General features: G+C 40.9%; 1 protein-coding gene across 3 annotated transcripts in view; it reads right to left on the bottom strand.

The window, feature by feature from the left end:
- The window catches only part of EXOC4 (exocyst complex component 4), a 766053-nt gene that overhangs the window by 275080 nt on the left and 470595 nt on the right, over positions 1 to 20378 (bottom strand). Inside the window, exon 11 of one of the 3 annotated variants that reach the window (XM_045495683.1) lies at positions 5518 to 18176. The exons of the other annotated variants lie outside the window; for them this stretch is intronic. Within the exon in view, the coding sequence (XP_045351639.1) occupies positions 18167 to 18176 (10 nt within the window). The 3' untranslated portion in view covers positions 5518 to 18166. Of the gene's footprint in view, positions 1 to 5517; positions 18177 to 20378 lie in introns of those variants that run through there. 3 annotated transcript variants of the gene reach the window in all.

The raw sequence follows: 20378 nt of genomic DNA, 5'->3' as shown, positions 1-20378 counted from the left end.
TAACACAAGTACATACAGTTATAATTAGCAGGGAATTTAATTAAACAAATACGCCAACATAACCAGATGCATGACAAAGTAATTGTAATATGTCTTGCCAATGCATTCTTTTCCACTTCACAGTTCTTACATAGTAATTATAAAGCTATCTCTCTCTTTTTTTATAAGAACAGAAGTTCTAAATATGAGTCTCCTAAAAGCAAGTAACAGAAAGCAAATAGAAGAAATCTTACTGAAGAGGAAGCATCGGATAGCTCCGCCTGAACTTCACTAGATTTCATTCTACTTCAGTTTTATGGGGTTATATCCCTAAGCTGAGCAGATAGATAATAATATAATGTAATATAACATCACATAAATTATAGTATTATCATTAACTGTAAATATAGGTTTTTAAGACTGATTTTACATAAATCTCCTAGAGTTAGGTACTCTGTCCTTAGAAGAGAAAGCAAGTCGCCCAGAAATCACGTGCCACTTTGTGTCCCAAAGGGGTCTCCGAAGAGAATAAGGAAATAAATACAAGAGGGAGAGTAACTATAATTCACAGGTAAAGTTTAAAGTGTGTATGTTTATTTAACAATGAGGAAATAAAAATGATGAGTTAATCTGATAGTTTCCTTGTAAGAAAGATTATAAATACAGAGGAAGATGATTCATGCAGAAAAAGGAAAAGTTTTATTAGGTCATTTCTAGAAAAACTCCAAGTATAAACTTTATCACAATGCTATGTTATGCAAAGACCTTAAAATACATTTCCTTTTCTTTAAAAAAATTGTTTTTAAATGTCTGTTTTTGGGAGAGAGAGACACAGAGAGCAAGCAGAGGAAGGGCAGAGAGAGAGAGAGGGAGATACAGAATCTGAAGAGGGTTCCAGGCTCTGAGGTGTCAGCACAGAGCCCGATATGGGGCTCAGACTCACAAGCCATGAGATTATGAGATTATGACTCAAGCCAAAGTCAGACACTTAACCAATGGAGCCATCCAGGTGTCCCATTCCCTTTTCTTTTTAAAGATTTTTTATTTTTTTATTTTTAAGTAATCTCTACACCCCATGTTGGGCTCAAACTTACAACCCAGAGATCAAGAATCACATGCTATACTGACTGAGCCAGCCAGGTGCCCCAAAATACATTCCCTTCTTATTTTTATCCTATACTTACAAAAACATGATGCTTTTAGTGATTAAGAAACAAATGATATGCTCATGGTAAAAAACAAAACAAAGAAACAAAAACAACCCCCACACACATCTAGAGATATATTACAACTTCTGAGTCTACCATAGTTAGAAGTATGCCATTAACTTTGGGTTTTCAAAATAAGAACCAGCCATTTTTAAATCTTATGTACACTATAAAGCTATTCTGCTTTAAAATTTTTACCTAGCACAGGTTACATGGAAACCAGTGATAAATTCAATCAAAACGCAGGTGGGTTGTGGCTATATCTGCTAGAGATCACTTCCACTTAAATATTAAGACCTGAGGGGCGCCTCTTAAATATTAAGCCACTGAGGGTGGCTCAGTTAGTTGAGCGTCCGACTCTTGATTTCTGCTCAGGTCATGATCTCAGCGTCATGGGATTGAGTGAGCCCTGCATCAGGCTGTGTGCTGTGCACAGAGCCTGCTTAGGATATTCTCTCTCTCTCTCTCTCTCTCCCCCCCAACACCCCCTTCCTCTTCCTTTCCCTCTCGCACTCGCATGCACTCTCTAAAACAAATAAATAAAAAGAAATAAATATTAAGACCTGAAACCAAGGGGAAGAAATAGTGATTCTGATTTCATACAACAACCAGTTAAATGAAAATGTAAGATCTCCTTAAGCAACAGGATTAAGCTCATTCCATAGGAAAACAAAACAAAAGCTTGTACTCACAAACAATCTTAAGATAAGGATAGCAGCCAAAGGCCTAAAAGCTTCACCTACCTCTATGTAGGACTTCAAGGTTATAAAAAGTTTTCACACATTTTATCTTACCTACTGCTGGTAACCACTGCAGTTACCTGGTGATTATCTGTATTTAATTATACAGGAATTGAGACCTGGAGAAGATAAATGTCCTACCCAAGATCGCCTACCTAATAAATGGCCCAACTGGGATCAAAACCCCGTCTTGGAATTTTCAATTTACTCTTTCCTACCACCTTGCAGATGTCAAAGAAGAAAGGTCTGTGTGTATGTATAACAGATCCCAATAATCCCCAGCTTAGCAAAAGCTTGATCAATATTAAGCAACTCCTTAGCTAATAGAAAGTAAATCACCAAGCTACTCAATACACTTGAAACCACTAACTTTCTCATTATTTCAAATATTACCCAAAAGAAAAGTGAACATATCTGACAAAGAAAGTTTCTTTGCTGACTGTCTCAGAGGAAATCACTCCTCTAAGACTAGGATGTTTTTGAACTGAGAGGCTCACGTCAAACGAAGCCAGTGGCTTGTCTGCCTCAGTAAAACGCCATATTCTTGGGCCAAATCCTCTCAGCCCACAGCATGCTGGAGCCCTCCTAAGAGGGGTCAATGGATTTGTCCCCACGTTAGAGACACCATAGTGAAATGCCCATGAGACTTCCTGCGGTAGAAGAGGGTAGAGGGCTTCATATTTTCGCTGTATGGATTAACTTCTCAGAGCACCTCTTCTCTTTTTTCATGGCAGGAATATCAAAAGGATATATATACAAATTTTTTTTCAATTGCAGCGTTTTGGAGAAGTTTTTGGAAAAGGACGCCAATCCTAATGAAAAACATGTTAACCCTGTTCAATGTATGAAAACTACATAGAAACTGTGGGGTGCAGAAAGATGAGCAGAAATGAAAGTGAGGAGGTAAAATAAAATGAATAAGCATTTATTAAGTTGAATCAACTGTTTGCCTGACACTCTAATTCATTTACCCGCCATCCCTCATTTAATATTCACGTGTAACATATAAGGGAATCCGTATCGTCATCATTAACGTTAAGAGATGGGGGCAAAAGTCATGAGATTAAGAAATTCTACTCCACAGAGTTATGTTCTCTGTAGTTGATTTTTATTTTCTATGGCTACAAAAATCAAAAGAAAACCAAGAAACTTTGAAGTACTTTTGAGAGGTCCCATAGTAGGTAAGTCCCGGGACTGTGAGGGTCACTTGAAGCAGAAATGTCCAGCAGTAATCTGTTAAATTGCTTTCAGAGAACTCTATTTTCTCCACAGTCCTTTTCCTGAGATTTGTTCTTTTTTTTTTTTTTTAATGTTTATTTATATTTGAGAGAGAGAGACACAGAGTGCGAAGGGGAGAGGGGCACAGAGAGGGGGAGACACAGAATCCAAAGCAGACTCCAGGCTCTGAGCTGTCAGCACAAAGCCCAGTGGGGGCTCAAACTCAGGAGCCCTGAGATCATGACGTGAGCTGAAGTCAGACACTTAACCAACGGAGCCACCTAAGGGCCCCTCCTGAGATTTGTTCTTAATAAAAGGGTTCTAATTTCCCTCTCTTAAAAGTGTTTGGTGTTGCAATGTCTGTTGTTGTTGTTGTTTGTTGAAAACCCAGATATCTTTTCTTTTTTGGAAAACATTACAATGCAGGCAGTCCTGTATAAAAGCAGTAGCAGCTGCTCCCATTATTGAGCATTATTCTAGAACTTGTATATTTGTATTAATGCATTTAATCCTTCCAACAACCCCATGAAGTCATTTTCAAATGGGCACCAAGAAGTTAAGGAATCTGCCTACTGTCACACTGCTGATAAGTTAAGGGAGCTAGGAGTCCAATTTTTTTTTTTTTTTTTAGGATTTCAAAATTGTGCTCTTTACCACTTAATCCACTCAATAAACCAAATGACAGAACGGAACATTTTTCTTGTTGCCAGGTGCTGTGTGAGGTAAAGAGGATACAGAAAGGAAAGACATGGTACGGAGTCCTCAGGGCAGACACCTAACAAGACGCTGAACAAACTATACTCCAAACTTTCATTTGCTAGAGACAGGTGACTGAAAGAGACAAGCATTTATACTTGGTGCTCAGGCCTGTTTCAAATAAACCTAACCACCATTCATAATTCTCTGTGTGGCCCCCAGACTCTCAGCACCAACTCCTCCAGGAAAATAGTTCGAAACGCAGATGCCCATGGTTCTTTGTAGACACGCAACCTTTGCCAGAGAGATATCCCGACTTTATAAATTGATGTCCAGCAAGCAATTATTTTAAATGTCCTCCCACATTATAAAAGCAATACATGTTAATTGCATAACACAATGAAAAGCGCCAAGAAAATAACCACTGTCAATGTTTTGTTGTATTTTCTCCCTAGCTAACACACAGTTAAGATCACGATACATATATCATTCGGATACTACTTTATTCCTCCTTTTTTTCTTTCTGAAAGAGGTTAGAACTGTTCCTTCACTTAATTTTTTTTTAATTTTTATTTTTTTAATTTGCATCCAAGTTAGTTAACATACAGTGCTATAATGATTTCAGGAGTAGATTCCAGTGATTCATCCCCTATATATAACACCCAGTGCTCATCCCAAGTGTCCTCCCTAATGCCCCTTATCCATTTAGCCCATGCCCCCACCCACAACTCCTCCAGCAACTGTTTGTTCTCTGTACTTAAGAGTCTCTTATGTTTTGTCCCCTTCCTTGTTTTTATATTATTTTTGCTTCCCTTCCCTTATGTTCATCTGTTTTGTATCTTAAATTCCTCCTATGAGTGAAGTCATATGATATTTGTCTTTCTCTGATTGGCTAATTTCACTTAGCATAATACCTTCTAGTTCCAACCACGTCATTGCAAATGGCAAGATTTCAATCTTTTTGATTGCCAAGTAATACTCCACTGTATGTATGTATGTGTGTGTGTGTGTATGTGTGTGTATACCACATCTTCTTTATCCATTCATCCTTCGATGAACATTTGGACTCTTTCCATACTTTGGTTATTGATAGCACTGCTATAAACACTGGGGTGCCTGTGCCTCTCTGAAACAGCACCCCTGTACCCCTCGGATAACGTAGTGCAATTGCTGGGTCATAGGGTCGTACTTCTATTTTTAATTTTTTGAGGAACATCCATACTGTTTTCCAGGGTGGCTGCACCGCTTGCATTCCCACCAACAGTATAAAAGAGATACTCTTTCTCCACATCCTCACCAACATGTTGCCTGAGTTGTTTATTTTAGCCATTTTTACTGGTGTGAGGTGGTATCTCATTGTGGATTTGATTTGTATTTCCCTGATGATGAGTGACGTAGAGCATTTTTTCATGTGTCAGTTGGCCATCTGGGTATCTTCTTTGGAGAAGTATCGATTCATGTCTTTTGCCCATTTCTTTACTGGATTATTTGTTCTTTGGGTGTTGTATTTGATAAGGTCTTTATAGATTTTGGATACTAGCCCTTGATCTGATATGTCATTTGTAAATACCTTCTCCCATTCTGTCGGTTGCCTTTTAGTTTTTGATTTGTTTCCTTCGCTGTGCAGAAGCTTTTTATTTTGATGAGGTTCCAACAGTTCATTTTCGCTTTTGTTGCCCTTGTCTCTGGAAACACATTGAGTAAGAAGTTGCCGCGGCCAAGGTCTAAGAGGTTTTTGCCTGCTTTCTCCTCGAGGATTTTGATGCCTTCCTGTCTTATGTTTATGTCTTTCATCCATTTTGAGTTTATTTTTGTGTATGGTGTAAGAAAGTGGTCCAGGTTCATTTTTCTGCATGTTGCTGTCCAGTTTTCCCAGCACCATTTGCTGAAGAGACTGTCTTTATTCCACTAGATATTCTTTCCTGCTTTGTCAAAGATTAAATGACCATATGTTTCTGCATCCATTTCTGGGTTCTCTATTCTGTTCCATTGATCTGAGTGTCTGTTTTTGTGCCAGTGCCATACTGTCTTGATGATTAAGGCTTTGTAATACAGCTTGAAACCCGGGATTGTGATGTCTCCAGCTCTGGTTTCCTTTTTCAGGATTGCTTTGGCTATTTGGGGTCTTTTCTGGTTCCACACAAATTTTAGCATTGTTTATTCTAGCTCTGTGAAGAATGCTGGTGTTATTTTGATAGGGATCACACTGAATATGTAGATTGCTTTAAGCAGTATCAACATTTTAACAATACATATTCTTCCAATCCCGGAGCATGGAATATTTTTCCATTTTTTTTTGTGTCTGCTTCAATTTCTTTCATAAGCTTTCTATACTTTTCAGTGTATATTTTTCACTTCTTTGGTTAGGTGTAGTCCTAGGTATTTTATGGTGTTTGGTTACTTTATTCCCTTCTTATATCCTAGACACTTTTCAGTATCATTAAAAATCCATGGTAAATATTATTTTAGTCACCATATAACGCTACGTCATGTGGCTATAGAACAATACCATTTTCCTACTGCCAATTTGGTTCCAAATTTCTGCTGCTGTAAACAAGCTGCAATGAACATATTTGTGCAAAAATATTTACTCACATATCAGTATACTACCTGGATATAAATATCTATAAGTTTAAGTATTTCCATACTTAGTGGTTGTATTAATAAATGATCCCTCTGGCAGAATGTAAGACTACCTGTTGGCTTGCCATTTGACAAAGGTAAGGAAATGGTTTACGTTTTAGTTTTTTGTTTCTAACAATGTTTAATATGCACCAGCCAGCAGACATTTTTGCACCCATACAGGCTCTCATTTGTTGATTTTTACTGCTTAACTTAAGCCATATGAAATTGCCCTTTTACAGGTAAAATATAGTTGAAAGTCAGCAATTTCGTACTGTTCAAGTACAATAGGTTAACTTTCAGGATTTGAAATTTTATCACTTAAATTGGCAAGTCTGTCACTGTATATTGGGACAAGGACATATGTATCTGGAATCAAGAAAAAGACATCTTGTCACTGGTTTCAGTATCATCTTGGGTCTCACTCAGAGCTCTGTCTCCTTCTGCAACCAAGTACACAATGGGATTATAAACGTATAATCCCATTTTACGTTTTCCCTTAACGGTGTGTCAGTTCCTACAGTATAAATGGAGAGGGGAGGGAGGGCTATCAAATCATTGAGAATCTGTCCCCTTCGAATCTCAGAATCCTGTGTCTTCCAGAACAGGTCTCTATTCCTCTTACCTCTCTACCGGATGTTCGTTACTCCACACCTGTGCTTTTTCTCTTCCGTTCCAAAGATGTAGACAGAGAAGGCCAGACACGAAAGAGAGGAACTTAAGGAGGCAGTGAAAAGCATTCACATTATCTCTTCAGGAGCCTTTTGCTCACTGCTTCTTGGTAAGCCACTTCAGGGAAGTTTCAGGCAAGGAGGGAGAAGAGGAACCTTCCAAAAGGAACCTAAATCGTCCCCTCGGTCAGTCTCTTCAGTCTAGGCCAAAATCACCGCACTCAGGTCAAAGTGTTTGCCTTAGTAATTAGTATTGCTAGTAGGTTATAAAGGGAGGTAGGAAGAACTGAACCAAGTCGTACAGAGAATACGCTTATGAGCTCTTATCTCAATCAACAAAGTTGATTTCACACTGTAAAGTAAGTCCAATGCCAACCAAGCAACATGGTAGGTAGGGTGGGAAAAGCAGTCAACTTCATCTTGTAAGCAATCTGGGGTCTAGCCCTGGCTCGCTACGGGACCTTCGCTCAGTCCAGAGCCAATCTAGGTATCAGTTCACTCTTTGGTAAAAAGAGATAGTGTAGAAGTGCCCTAAAGTCTCTTTCCAGTTCTATGAAGACACTGACAATTGGATAATACTACAGGCAGCCTTTTCTATTTTTTATTTTTTAACTCTGGCAACAGTACATTTTATCAAGGGAGTTTCATAGCAAATCTTTCAAAGTAGGCTCTGAGGCACCCTTAAACTCTCACATATGCTAGAAAATACAAGGGTTTTTATGAGTTTCAGGAGTCTATTTCAGATGCTTTAGAAGAAATAGTGTTATCCAAGCTAATTAATTCATTTCATCTGTGTGGCTCTATGCAATTGTTGGGATTTTTCCAAAAATGCTCCTTAGGGTATCTTCTGCTGACATTGTTTTGTTCAAAATTTCAGAGGTAAACATCAACACAAAATGCTAATCTTCCTTTAAGACTTCTTAATTAAGGGAGGTTGAAGCCCCAGTAGATTTGTTGTTACTACTAAATTCTTAATTTATCGGTTTGTGTGCTCCTTCCCTGATCACTGATAGGCTGAATCATGCAAATTTTCGTGTGGGGTTTGTGAACTGGCCATCTTGTTTTTGCCATCAAGTTGTAAAGATGGTATTTCAGGTTAAATATCAATAATGGAAAATCCAAGAGATGATACGTATCTGTTTTTTTTTGTTATAATTTTGTTGCATCGAGTACTGCTTGCAGTAAGGAGACCATTTCCTAGGCCATGGAAATATTTTTGTTACACAGAACTTTCTGATGTCCAGGAAAAAGACTTCTTTTTAAATCAGCCTGAAAAGACACTGACATGCTGTGTTAATTCTAACTTCTGTCTTTCGGAAAGAAAACTCTGTAGTATAGTGGAGATGATGGAGGAATGAAAACCAGGAGGCCCCAGTGCCTGGCTTTGCTACAAGTGTCTTTCCATAATGAGGCCTAGAATGGTACAAGGTCAAATCAGCTGGGCAGAGGGAAGTCACCTGAGCAGCAGAGAGAAAGCACAGGTGTGGGTAACATCAGGTAGAGAGGCATGAGGAGTGGAGACTTGTGCTAGAAGACATAGGATTCTGAAATTCGAAGGGGACAGGTTCCCAGCGATAGGACAGCCCTCGGGGCTCCACCCTCACTCTAGGGACTGACATTCTACTAACGGAAAACACGATGATAGCGTATGTCTTTCCTTCTCCTATCCCATCACTAAAACAATATTTGGAAAACATTTCTGTGTTAAGAATATTACATACTCAAATGTAGTTACTGTCCACAAACACTCCATCAAAATGCTACTCTCTTCACTAAAAAAGACCAGCTGAAAAAGGGCAAAATTTTCTGAATGTCTCTGTTGTTCGAATCTGCTGACTCAATACCATTTGCCGTGTCCATGGGGCCTGTGAAGAGTCTCACTGCACAGAACTGGGCATTACAACAGGATGTGTCAAAACAGACGTTGTCTCCCCGTGATTTTTTCCTGTAAGGGATTTGACTTGTCCTGTTTTCATCTTTGGTCAGACTGCTGCTGACTTGGAGGCAATGATTAATTTTAACCTGTACTCTGCTTTTTTTTGGCCACCCCTCCCCCCCACCACCATATTTCTTGTGTCTTCTTTTCTTGTGTTCGAGGCCACCTCCAGACCAAACTGGAAAGCGGGTGGAGTGCACCACCACCCTCGCCCTTGACTTTCTTCTACAGTACTCCTTCCTGAACTCTGACCACACCGCTCCTCCCCAACATTCAAGGACAGCCTCCTCTTCTGACTGCTTTCTGTCCTCGTTCATGAGGACGCCGACTCAGCAAGGTGCTTCTCTCTGCTTGCTGGCGTGGAAAAAGGGGCCAATAACAGAGTCTCTGGAACCGTGCTACCAAGGCCTGAATCCTGGCTCTGTCATTTACTAACTGTGTGACCAGGAAACAGGTGTGTAAATCCTGTCAAGCCTAAATCTCTTCCTCTGTAAAATGAGGAAGGTCACAGGATTGCTGTATTTAAATAAGATAACACATTAAGGCCACTTAAGATCTGTGCCTGGGGTACAGTAAATATGCACCGAAGCTTAGATATTATTGTATTACATCATTAATATGTTACTATTAATCAGCATCACTGATTAGCTTCTCCCAGATACATCAGAATTTTAAAGGAAGATTCTTCAGAGAAATAATATCGTAATCTAATATTCCATGAGAAAAAGAATTATGTAGTCAAATAAATGTGGGAAGTACTGGTATAAATAAAGATTTTTTTTTTTTTTCTTATGGGACTTTCTAGGATCTTTACTATCTGAAGGAGTAATGAATTACTAAGTGGGGTATTAGCTGTAGTATTTTCCAGCCTTGTTTACTTATGGAACTATTTCCCTGCCTAGAACATCTTTTAACATTTCACAAAATACTGAAATTCTACAAAACACAATTGGGCAAAGCGCCTTCATCTAGATTTTACTGGCATAATTTCAGGCACTGTTATAAGCTGGAGGGAAGGAATCTTTGGCATGGGGAGCAGTCCCTGAATCCTACAAAATGTCACCGTATTTCAAACCGTCTAGCCTCTAAGGTTGCACTGGCCCTTCTCCTTATTCTTCTGTACCCTCCAGAAATGCCTCAAAGTTTCGACACTTCTTCCTTAAGTACTTAAAACTGCCAATGCACTTTAATTCTTGATTTTCCCTTAAGAACAACGTGATCTTTATACTCTTTATAATCTAAAGATTGAAAAGGCACAATGTATCCCAGAAAAAAAAAATGCTATATATTTTAGTTATGTCATTAAACTTCAAAGATTAAGAATCCCTTGAGTATCCAGGCAAGAAAAAAATTAATGCTACTTTATACATACATAGACCAGGGGTGCCTGGGTGGTTCAGTTGGGTAAGCATCCAACTTCGACTCAGGTCATGATCTTACAGCTTGTGAGTTCAAGCCCCACTTTGGGCTCTGTGCCGACAGCTCAGAGCCTGGAGCCTGCTTCAGATTCTGTGTCTCTCTCCCTCCCTCTCTGCCCCTCCCCACTTGTGATCTGTCTCTGTCTCTCAAAAATAAATAAAAATTAAAAAAAAATGTATACGTACACAGACCATGCTTGTATACACCCACCCACACTTTCCAGAGTATAACTGTATATCACGTTTCTGTTTTACTTACTTAAAATGTATGCAGGAGTGCCTGGGTGGCTCAGTCAGTTGTGTCTGACTCATGATTTTGGCTCAGGTCACGATCTCACGGTTTGTAGGTTTGAGTCCCATGTTGGGCTCTGTGCTGAGAGCTCAGAGCTGGGAGCCTGCTTCGGATTCTGTGTTTCTGGCTCTCTCTGCCCCTCCCCCCCTTGCACCCGGTCTCTCTCTCTCTCTCTCTTTGTCTCTCTCTCTCAAAAATAAATAAACATTAAAAAATATATACACAAATACATAGAATAGGTGTGAAAAACAAGAATATGTGTTCTTTTCCCATGTTCTCACTACATTTGTACATATTTCACTCCAGAAACGAGAGAGCTTCTAGAGTGTACCTGCTGTTTGCATGTCTGCCTCCCCTAGACAGTGTGACAGGCCCCTTGAGGACAGAACCCTGGCCTTTGCATCTTTGTATCCCTAATGCCTGGCATGGTGCCTGAGAGATCACAGGCAGTCAATAAATATCCATTCAATCCAATGAATAAATAACACATTGATTTAATTACTTTATACAAGCTTCTTGACTTTCCTTCTGGGTCACAGTCGCAGACTGTAGCATTAAAGATGTTTCCTAAAAAGGCCAGCAATTTGGAATTCCCCGACTGAACGGAAAATAAAAGCAATCATGAAAGCGATCCTTCTGTAACCTCTAAGAAAGAAGGATCTGGATCCAGTTGGCCTGAGTTCCAATCCCTGCTTCACAATTTACTTGCTGTGTCAACTCAAGCAAGTTCTTTACATTTTTAAAGGCTCAGTCTCCTTGTCTGTTTGAAAATGGGCATGATAACAGTACTATATTAGTCGGGGTTCTCCAGAGAAACAGAACCAATAGGACGTGATAACTGTTAGAAGAATCCATTATCTTGTTAGTGCAGTGGAAAGAAGTCACTCTTAGTGATAACTCGACAGTCTCTCAGGAGAAGAGCTGTCTGCTGATCATTTTCTCTCTCGGCTCAACTCGGGCATTTCCAGAGCTGGAGCATCCTCTTGATACTCCTTTAAACATCTAAATCTCAAAGCAAACACCATCTACATCTTAAAAAATGAGACGCTTCATATTTTGTTTTCTAAAACGACTTTCTCCTCCTATCTTCTCTAACTCAGCAGAAAAATCTTGAGCAATTTAACTGGAGCCATAAAATGCAACTTACATGCAATGGCTTGCATTCAACATTACATCATTGCCCCATTATAATCGCATTTTAAAGGAGGATCTGCTATCTGCACGTGTAGGAAGGGGGTCTTGGCAGAAAGAGTGGTCTCCTCTGCATAAAGTCAGAATGTCAGTATGTGCTTATCCTCTTACGAACAGAAAACAAAATCTCGACCAACCACTTGCACAGATTTAGCATTCACGTACAATGAAGCTAGGGAACATATCTAGTCCTTTAATACAAATTTTTAAAGCACATCCAGACAATCGTGATCATGCCCATTATCCCCCTCTCCTCCTGGAAGCCTGTGTTTAGTATACTCCACATATGGCTTCAGGAGTCTTTGACTACAGCCACAGTGACTGTCCTAAATAATCAAATCACACTCAAATATTTAAAAAAAATTTTTTTAACGTTTGCTTACTTTTGAGACAGAGACAGAGCACGAGCAGGGGAGGGGAAGAGAGAGAGGGAGACACTGAATCTGAAGCAGGCTCCAGGCTCTGAGCTGTCAGCAGAGAGCTTCATGATGCGGGGCTTAAACCCATGAACCACGAGATCATGACTTGAGCCAAAGTGGGATACTTAACTGACTGACACACCCAGGAGCCCCCCCCCCCCCAAATACTTAAAGCTCATTTTAGTCAATATTTTTCTGGAACTGTGCAATGTTTTATGTACGTGTTTTCAGAATTTCTTCCCATTTTTTGTGTCATTGGTTGCACAGTATTAGAGAAAAATGAACGTCATTTTCCCCACCTCTTGGATATGAAATGCTTTCTGAATCTGTCATTTCCATAAATGTTTCTTTCCTGTGCTTAGAGCAAAAGATTCTTGGTCCCCAGATGGTCTTGCATGAAACATTTTTTTATGTTTGTGCGTAGTGGCATTTTTAAGTGGAGAGGGTCCAAAGCTCTCACCATACTCTTAATGGGGCGTATGACCAAAAAAAAAAAAAAAAAAAAAAAAAGGCAACCAATTACCAAAGCCATTAAGGTTCATCACATTAAAACAGAGTCACACTCTGGCTACACTGTAAAAGGACTTAGGAGATAATCTTAGAGACAATAAAGCTCCATACCTCGTCACCCTACAGGTGGAATGATGGAAATACAGGCAGGTTAAGTGAATTCTGAAAGAACTTTTTTTTAATTAAGTTTATTTATTTATTTTGAGGGAGAGAGAGAGAGAGACAGAAAGTGCGAGTCATGGAGGGGCAGAGAGAGAGAGAGAGAGAGAGAGAGAGAGAGAGAGATAGAATCCCAACCAGGCTCTGAGACTTCAGCGTGGAGCCCAATGCAGGGCTTGAACTCACAAACAGGGAGATCATGACCTGAGCTGATTTTGGATGCTTAACTGACAGAGACACCCAGGAGCCCTGAAAGCATTTTTTTTTTTTTTTTGAGAGAGAGAGAGAGAGAGAGAGAGAATGTGAGCAGGGGAGGGACCAAGAGAGAAGGAGACACAAAATCTGAAGCAGGCTCCTCGCTCTGAGCTGTCAGCCCAGGGCCCGACGTGGGGCTCAAACTCGCAAACTGCGAGATCGTGACCTGAGCTGAAGTCGGACGCTTAACTGACTGGACCACCCAGGTGCCCCAAGAACTTTTCTTTTAAAATGAACATTATCAAAATAAAAACATGTCAATCAAGGCTTCCTTGGCTATTTAAATACCCCCACCCTCCCCTTTAACTTGTAACACAGGTACTGAGAGAAAACAAGCAAGGAGTGTCATCAAGATGGCAATTACGGGTGATTTATTTTCTGTAATGGGGTAATACTGTTTTTATGATGAAAATGATAATTATGAAAATTATATGGAAATATGAGAAAATACGATGTGTAAGAGGAAAAGCAGAATACAAATTAGTAATGCGGTATTGTACGAATAACTATGCAGGAGGAAAATTACTGGAGGCTATGGAACTAAGAAAGGCTGGCAGGTTGGAACAGAATGATAATTTTTTTCTTCATCCACATGCTTCGTTGGTATCAACACTGTTTTCTCAGTGATCTCACGGGGAAGGGAGCCACCATGCAGACTGTGGGGCAATAAACTTGGAGGACGACGAGGCGCCACAGAGGAGGGAGGGCAAGGTATTCAGAGCAAACATCCCACCTGGAGTCACGAAGTGAAGAAATTACAAATGGGAACATCTGGAGGGAGCGTCTGAGCAGTTCAGCGCGTGTGGACACGCAGTGGGGAGGGTAAAAGAGAGAAGGCACGCGTTGTGCCTATTTGTACAGAAGCTAGCACATAATAAGCACTCAGCAAATGGAACTCAGTGTTGCTGTTGATATACTGTAACTCCTTTAAAAACTTCTACACAGAAGGCTTATGGATTGCCTCCTATGGCTTTCTAACATCGTGAAGAACTTTCTTCAGCATCTAGGAGGCCTCGTGGTAACAATGCTGGTGAACAGAAGATCTGTTAGCACCTATTTTCTGGTGGTCTTTGGTCTGATTCTCAGCAGAGGAATTATATTTGAAACAGATTATGTTTATCGAGAAAGGTGTATGGGAGAAATGCAGGGTCAGCCTTTATGCCAAGCTTTTCTTTCTCTAGAAAAAGGATCATTTTCAATAAACATTTACTAATCAGCAACTAAAATACTCTATTTATAAACCTGTGGGAAAACGTGAACTATTCTTCCTTGTTAAGAGCAAGGACACGTATGTAGAGAAAACCAAATCATCAATTCAGTTTCTTTGAGCAGCTTTAGACCTGGATTTTAGAAACAATACTTAGTAACCCTTTTAATTCTAAGAGAGTGAGAGAAAAATAGTCAAATTTAATAATTATTATTAACTGATGGTCTATTACTAATTAGGAACGGGATGCTTTATCATATTTGCTAGGATTAAATGTAACATAAAATCAAGTTGGATTTTAAAGTGTTACTATACATCTTTCATAGTACACCGCCTCACAGAATCAATCAATACTGAACATTCATGATGTCTGAACAATTTTAAACATTTTTTTTTAACGTTTATTTATTTTTGGGAGAGAGAGAGGGAGGCAGAGTGTGAGCCAGGGAGGGCCAGAGAGACAGAGGGAGACACAGAATCCAAAGCAGGCTCCAGGATCTGAACTGTCAGCACAGAGCCTGACGTGGGGCTCGAACTCACAAACTGGGAGATCGTGACCTGAGCCGAAGTTGGACGCCCAACTGATTGAGCCACTGAGGCGCCCCATGATGTCTGAACATTTTATCATGGTGAAGAACCACAGAAGTTTGCAGTGGTATCACTTAGTCCTCTCTCTGCGACCATTCCTCAAGTGGGGATATTCTCTAAGGTGTCATCCTTGGTAAACTCCCTAGTCCATTTCAACTATTGCCATAGATTCAACCATTACCCAAATATCACAAACGCCCTGACATATACCTCCTACCCTACACGTGAGCTCCTGAGAGGTGTTCCTAACCAATGCACACCCCCTTCGTATCCCATCAGGACCAAACATGCCAAGTTCAAACCTAAACGTAACACCTTTGGCCTGAAGCCCGCTCCTGCTGTCATAGCCTCCAGCACAGAGAAAGGCACTGCCACCTACACAGCTGTCCAAGGCAGAAGTGGAGAGGCCATCCTAGCCTCCTGCCTCCCTCTTTCACCACCAGCAGACGGCCCAAGACCTGTCAATTCTGCTGATGAGACGCCTTCATTCCAGCCTTACTCAAATGATCTTAGTTCAAGACCCCATCATTTCTCAACCAACCTGTATAATAAACTATTCTCCTTGCCTTCGATTTTGCCCAGTTCAGAATATTCACTGACACACGACCGTGGGAAATGGAGGTGTGGGGATTCAGTAAGTCTATACAGAGGGCATAGATACTGTCTGGCATGCTGTCGTTAGGCACCATTATCATTCCCCCCTCCCTTTCCTCCACTGGCTTCTTTACATTTCTGATCATTCTTTGACTTCACTTCCTTCATTGCTCCCCAACTCATGGAGTCCAGACTTACTCTACTCTACAGGCCCCCAGGCTCCAGCCATGGCCCATCCCTCGAGCCTCATGCTCACCGTGCCCCCACCTATACCTAGCGCTCTCGGGTTCGCTCTGCAAATGTGTGAGAACCTTTCCAATGCTATGCGCTCTCTGTACATTTCTCAAGTTAGAGTGTGATTCCTTCCTTGTTCATGGGGAGAAATCCTGGTCATCCTTCAAGATTCATGTAAATGATTGCTATGGTCCAAATGCTCGTGTCCCCTCACATCCATACACTGAAACCCCAACCCCCGAAGGTAATGGTATTAGTAGGTGGGGCCTTTGGGAGATGATTAGCTTAGGAAAGTGAAGCTCTCAAAAATGGGATTAGTGCTCTTATGAAAGAGATCCCACAGAGTTTTTTCACCCTTCTCCCCAAGGGGTGGTGAGAATACAAAAGTCTGCCCCCTGGAAGAAAGCACTCACCCACACTTGCTGGCACCCTAATCTATGACTCCCACCCTCCAGAATTGTGAGAAATTAATTTCTGTTGTTTATAAGCTGCCCAGTCTGGTATTTTCTCATGGCAGCCTGAACGGATGAAGACAATGGTATTGTGGTCACAGAGGCCTTCTGGATGTCCCGCATAGAGGTCATTTACTTCCTCTGGTACATTGCTACAGCACTAATGACATCTTACTAGACCTATTAGACGTTAACATATCTCATTTCTAGAGTTTCTGTTTGTGGTTTAGATGGAATCTAAGCTCATCCTTGAATGTTTGTTAGTATGTTTCCTTACTTAAAAACATCTTATCAAGTATCTGCCATGTGTCATAGTCTCGGCTGTGCTAGTGATACAACAAGGAATATTTTCCAGCCCCTGCTTCAGCGAGATCACTTTAAGGTAGGAGATTTTTAAAAGTAAATAGGTACAATGAAGACTATAGAATCGGTCTTGGGAAGAGAGCAGTTTTTTTCAATTTCCTGGTGTCTGCGTTCCTAATAGATGAAAGATTGCTATGTTTATAAATTTAGGCCAAAAAGATTCACAACACACAAATAAAGCACATTCTAAGAAGATTAAGCTCTTTGATCTTTGAAAGAGGTGGTCAGCACACTGGAGAAAAACATCAAGAGTATTCTGCAGGATAAAAGGAACGTTGTCAGAGTAGGAGGAGTGCCCACATCAGAGAACAGGGAACAGGGGGACACCAACAAAACATGGGGCCGGATACAGGCAATGGTGCGGGGTACCGTCTGACAGAGCCAGAGGAAGAGTTCAAAGGTTGAAACAAATTGGAAAACGCTGTCCTGGTGAAAGACTTGGAAAACTTGCTAAGGGCAACAAAGCATGGTCTGTTGTAGCTCACCTTCTGGGACAACATCCCATGAAGCTAACATTTATTTGCTGAGCAAAGTCGTCCATGACTTCTCTGGGTCTCTCTCTCCCTGCCAAAACCAACCAAACAGAACTCTGATGGCTACAGACCGATGTCTGTCTCCCCCTAAAATTCATATAATAAAACCTAATGCCCCCCCTCCACCCCGCCCCAAACAAGCCAACAAAAACCTAATTCTCAATGTGACAGTATTGGGAAGTAGGGCTTTGGGGGAGGTGATTAGGTCCTGAGGGTAGAGCCCTTATGAATGGATTCGTGTCCCTGTAAAAGACACCCCAGAAATCTCCCTTGCCCCTTCTGCCATGCGGAGGTCCAAAGGACGGCAGCCATCTATGAACGAGGAGAGAGACTCTCACCAGACATTTAATGTGCTGGTGCCTGGTTCTTGGACTTCCCAACCTCTAGAACTGTGAGAAAGGAATGTCCCTGTTTACGCAGTCTACGATATATTGTTATAGCCGCCTAAATGAACTAAGACAGCTTCTCATTCTGTACTTACTTTATTTTGCTCCTAAACAGTGACGGTACTTGTAACTACTATTTCACGTCCATTTTCCCCACTGTACTGTAGGCATCGTAAGAGCGTAGACCGCATCCACCCATCTCGACAGCACTACTGTGTCGGCACAGGGCTGGATGCAGAAGTGCTCCACGCGTATTCTGACTGAATGAATCAAAGAATGCACACACACACCAAAAAATGAGCATGTGAAAAAAGCAAACATCTCACAATGATGGGTGCCCATCACCATGGGCAGAATATCACCACTCTGCAAGGTTAGGGGACCTGACCAAACTCACAGACATGGTGGGCGGCAAAGCCAGCTGTGAACCCAGGACGACTCAGACTCTGGCACCCATGATCCTTCCTCCATTCCCTCTTGATTCCAGAGCTTCCCTTAGATTGCGCTGCAGTGAAAGAAATCAACTAAATGCATACAGGTTACAGAGACCTAAGTGAGTCCCCGGAAATAGGACGACTAACTGGAAGAAGAGATTTTAGATGCTGGTCCTAAAGAAAGTAAGTGAGAAAACTCAGCAGCTACCTTAGAGGAGCAATCCCAAATGTAAGAGGGTAGTTTCAGGGGCTCCTGAAAACACGTTAACACGGAAAGTGAGATGTATTTCACACTTGTGTGTTAAGACAATACGCGAAGACCAGCGTGACAAAAAGAGCTATCCAGGGGACTATGGTTTTGATGGACACGGAGACCAAAGACTAATAAGCACTCAAGCCAAGCTGCTGTTCTATATGGGGCTATTTGCTCACTTACGTCACCCACCCAACTTTTGCTTTCCTGCTTCAATTCAGTCCATGAAAACCAATCATACTTGAGTGAAATGGAAACCAAGCAGTTTCTTAGAAGATGTAACACCCTCTTACATGCTGACAAATCAAATTTTGGGGGAGGCAAAGCAGCAAGGAAATTTCAAACTATTTCGGGCAGTGTGTTTTCTCGGGTCTTTCCCTTGCTAACCCTTCCCACCCCGGATATTTGACTAATTGGAACTCTAGATTTCAAGCAGAAGCCTTGAGCTGTAATTTGTTACATCTGCTGCCAAGTGTGACTGGAATCTCAAATGATTTAATTGTAACATTTGGGAATGGCGAACATTAGCGCAATTACAAATAACTACCAGAGAAACGCAAATAAATGTCACTTTGTTGGAAAAGGAGAGAGACAGGATCCAACGTCACGCAAGCAATTAAAGGTGCTTTTGTGTCCGTGAAATACACTGGCCTTCCAAATATTTGGATGATCTTCAACGAAACAAGAAACTCAAAGGATTCAGTGTACCAGCTCAGGGGGAAAAAATTACTTTCTGTGTGATGGTCCTCCTTCATGCTATTACACATGTGTGGGTGCACAGTACAAATGACTTCTCCAAGTGGTTTGACTTTTGCATGTCAGTAATCTTTGCATTTTCCAAAAACTGGTTTTCTGAGGTGTTTCTGTTGAAAAGTTCAAAATAAGTCTATAATTCCCTCACACATCAGCTACTCATCTCACACGTCCCATGCTATCTTATTCTAAAACTGGCCTTCCCACACAATGATGCACCATTGGCATTTCTGCTTTCTCTATATATTCATTCCAGAAGAAACCAGTGATCTAACAATGGTGCTCTGAGTCTCCATCCAGGCAAGCACATATAACACCAAAATAGCCTAAAACTTCCTTAGAAACTGGTATTCTATTGGACACACTGGAAAAAGCGTCTTAGGCCAATGATTCTTAAACGTATTGGCATCTAAATATGCTTGAAATACAAACTTCCATTAACGTTAATAACAACGGCTCATTATTAAGGGCATACAGAATCCCTAATCTTGGGGACAGTGGGAGGCAGAGGCAGTAAAGAGAAGCCTATGTGTTCTGAATCCCCAGATAATTCTCACACACACTCCCTTCTCTACAGATGACTAGAAAATCACAGCATTAGGCCTGGTGGCTTTCCTTCACTTCAGCTAAATTTCTGGAGATCTCATTTTGGTCTCAGAGGCTTATCTGTTTAGTTTTCATGGCAAGAAAATCCACTGGCAAAGAAAAAGCTAACTTACATTGAGAGAGGCCAAGAAGGGAGGGCAAGAATATGTTCAACAAGTGACTGGGATTTTTCGTTATTTACCGAACCTCAAGGTACTGTAAAAAGGGAACTAATCAATGTGGAAAAAGAATCTATCCTTGATACGATATTAACATACTAGATTCTGCTCGGTGCTTAAACTAGGGAATTTTAGACATAATATTATCCCTTTGAAGTCTGACCAGATCAAATTGCTTATGACATAGATGGAACAAAACTCAAAACAACTAATTCACATTTTGAGAATCCTTCAGTCTGATTAATACATAAAGCCTTTTAATATGGGCTACCGTCCATCAGGATCCAGAGGCATGGATAAAATTATAAGGCAGGCCATCTGGAGGAAATCTCTCTCCTTTTCATCACCCCTTGGACTTCACTGAAGTCTATCAGCCAAGGCAGGGATTCCCAGAACGAAGAGCATGACACTAGGCTCTTCTGATTTTGATGTCCAAGTGATGAAGATCCCCCAAATTGCTACCACAATGAATCATCTTTACTGACGTAAGATGGAAGTATGTC

The sequence above is a fragment of the Leopardus geoffroyi genome, chromosome A2 (assembly GCF_018350155.1).
Source record: "Leopardus geoffroyi isolate Oge1 chromosome A2, O.geoffroyi_Oge1_pat1.0, whole genome shotgun sequence".
In the NCBI taxonomy this organism is placed as follows: domain Eukaryota; kingdom Metazoa; phylum Chordata; class Mammalia; order Carnivora; family Felidae; genus Leopardus; species Leopardus geoffroyi.
The sequence above is the reverse complement of the archived record's forward strand: the minus strand, read 5'-3'. Positions and strand labels throughout refer to the sequence as shown.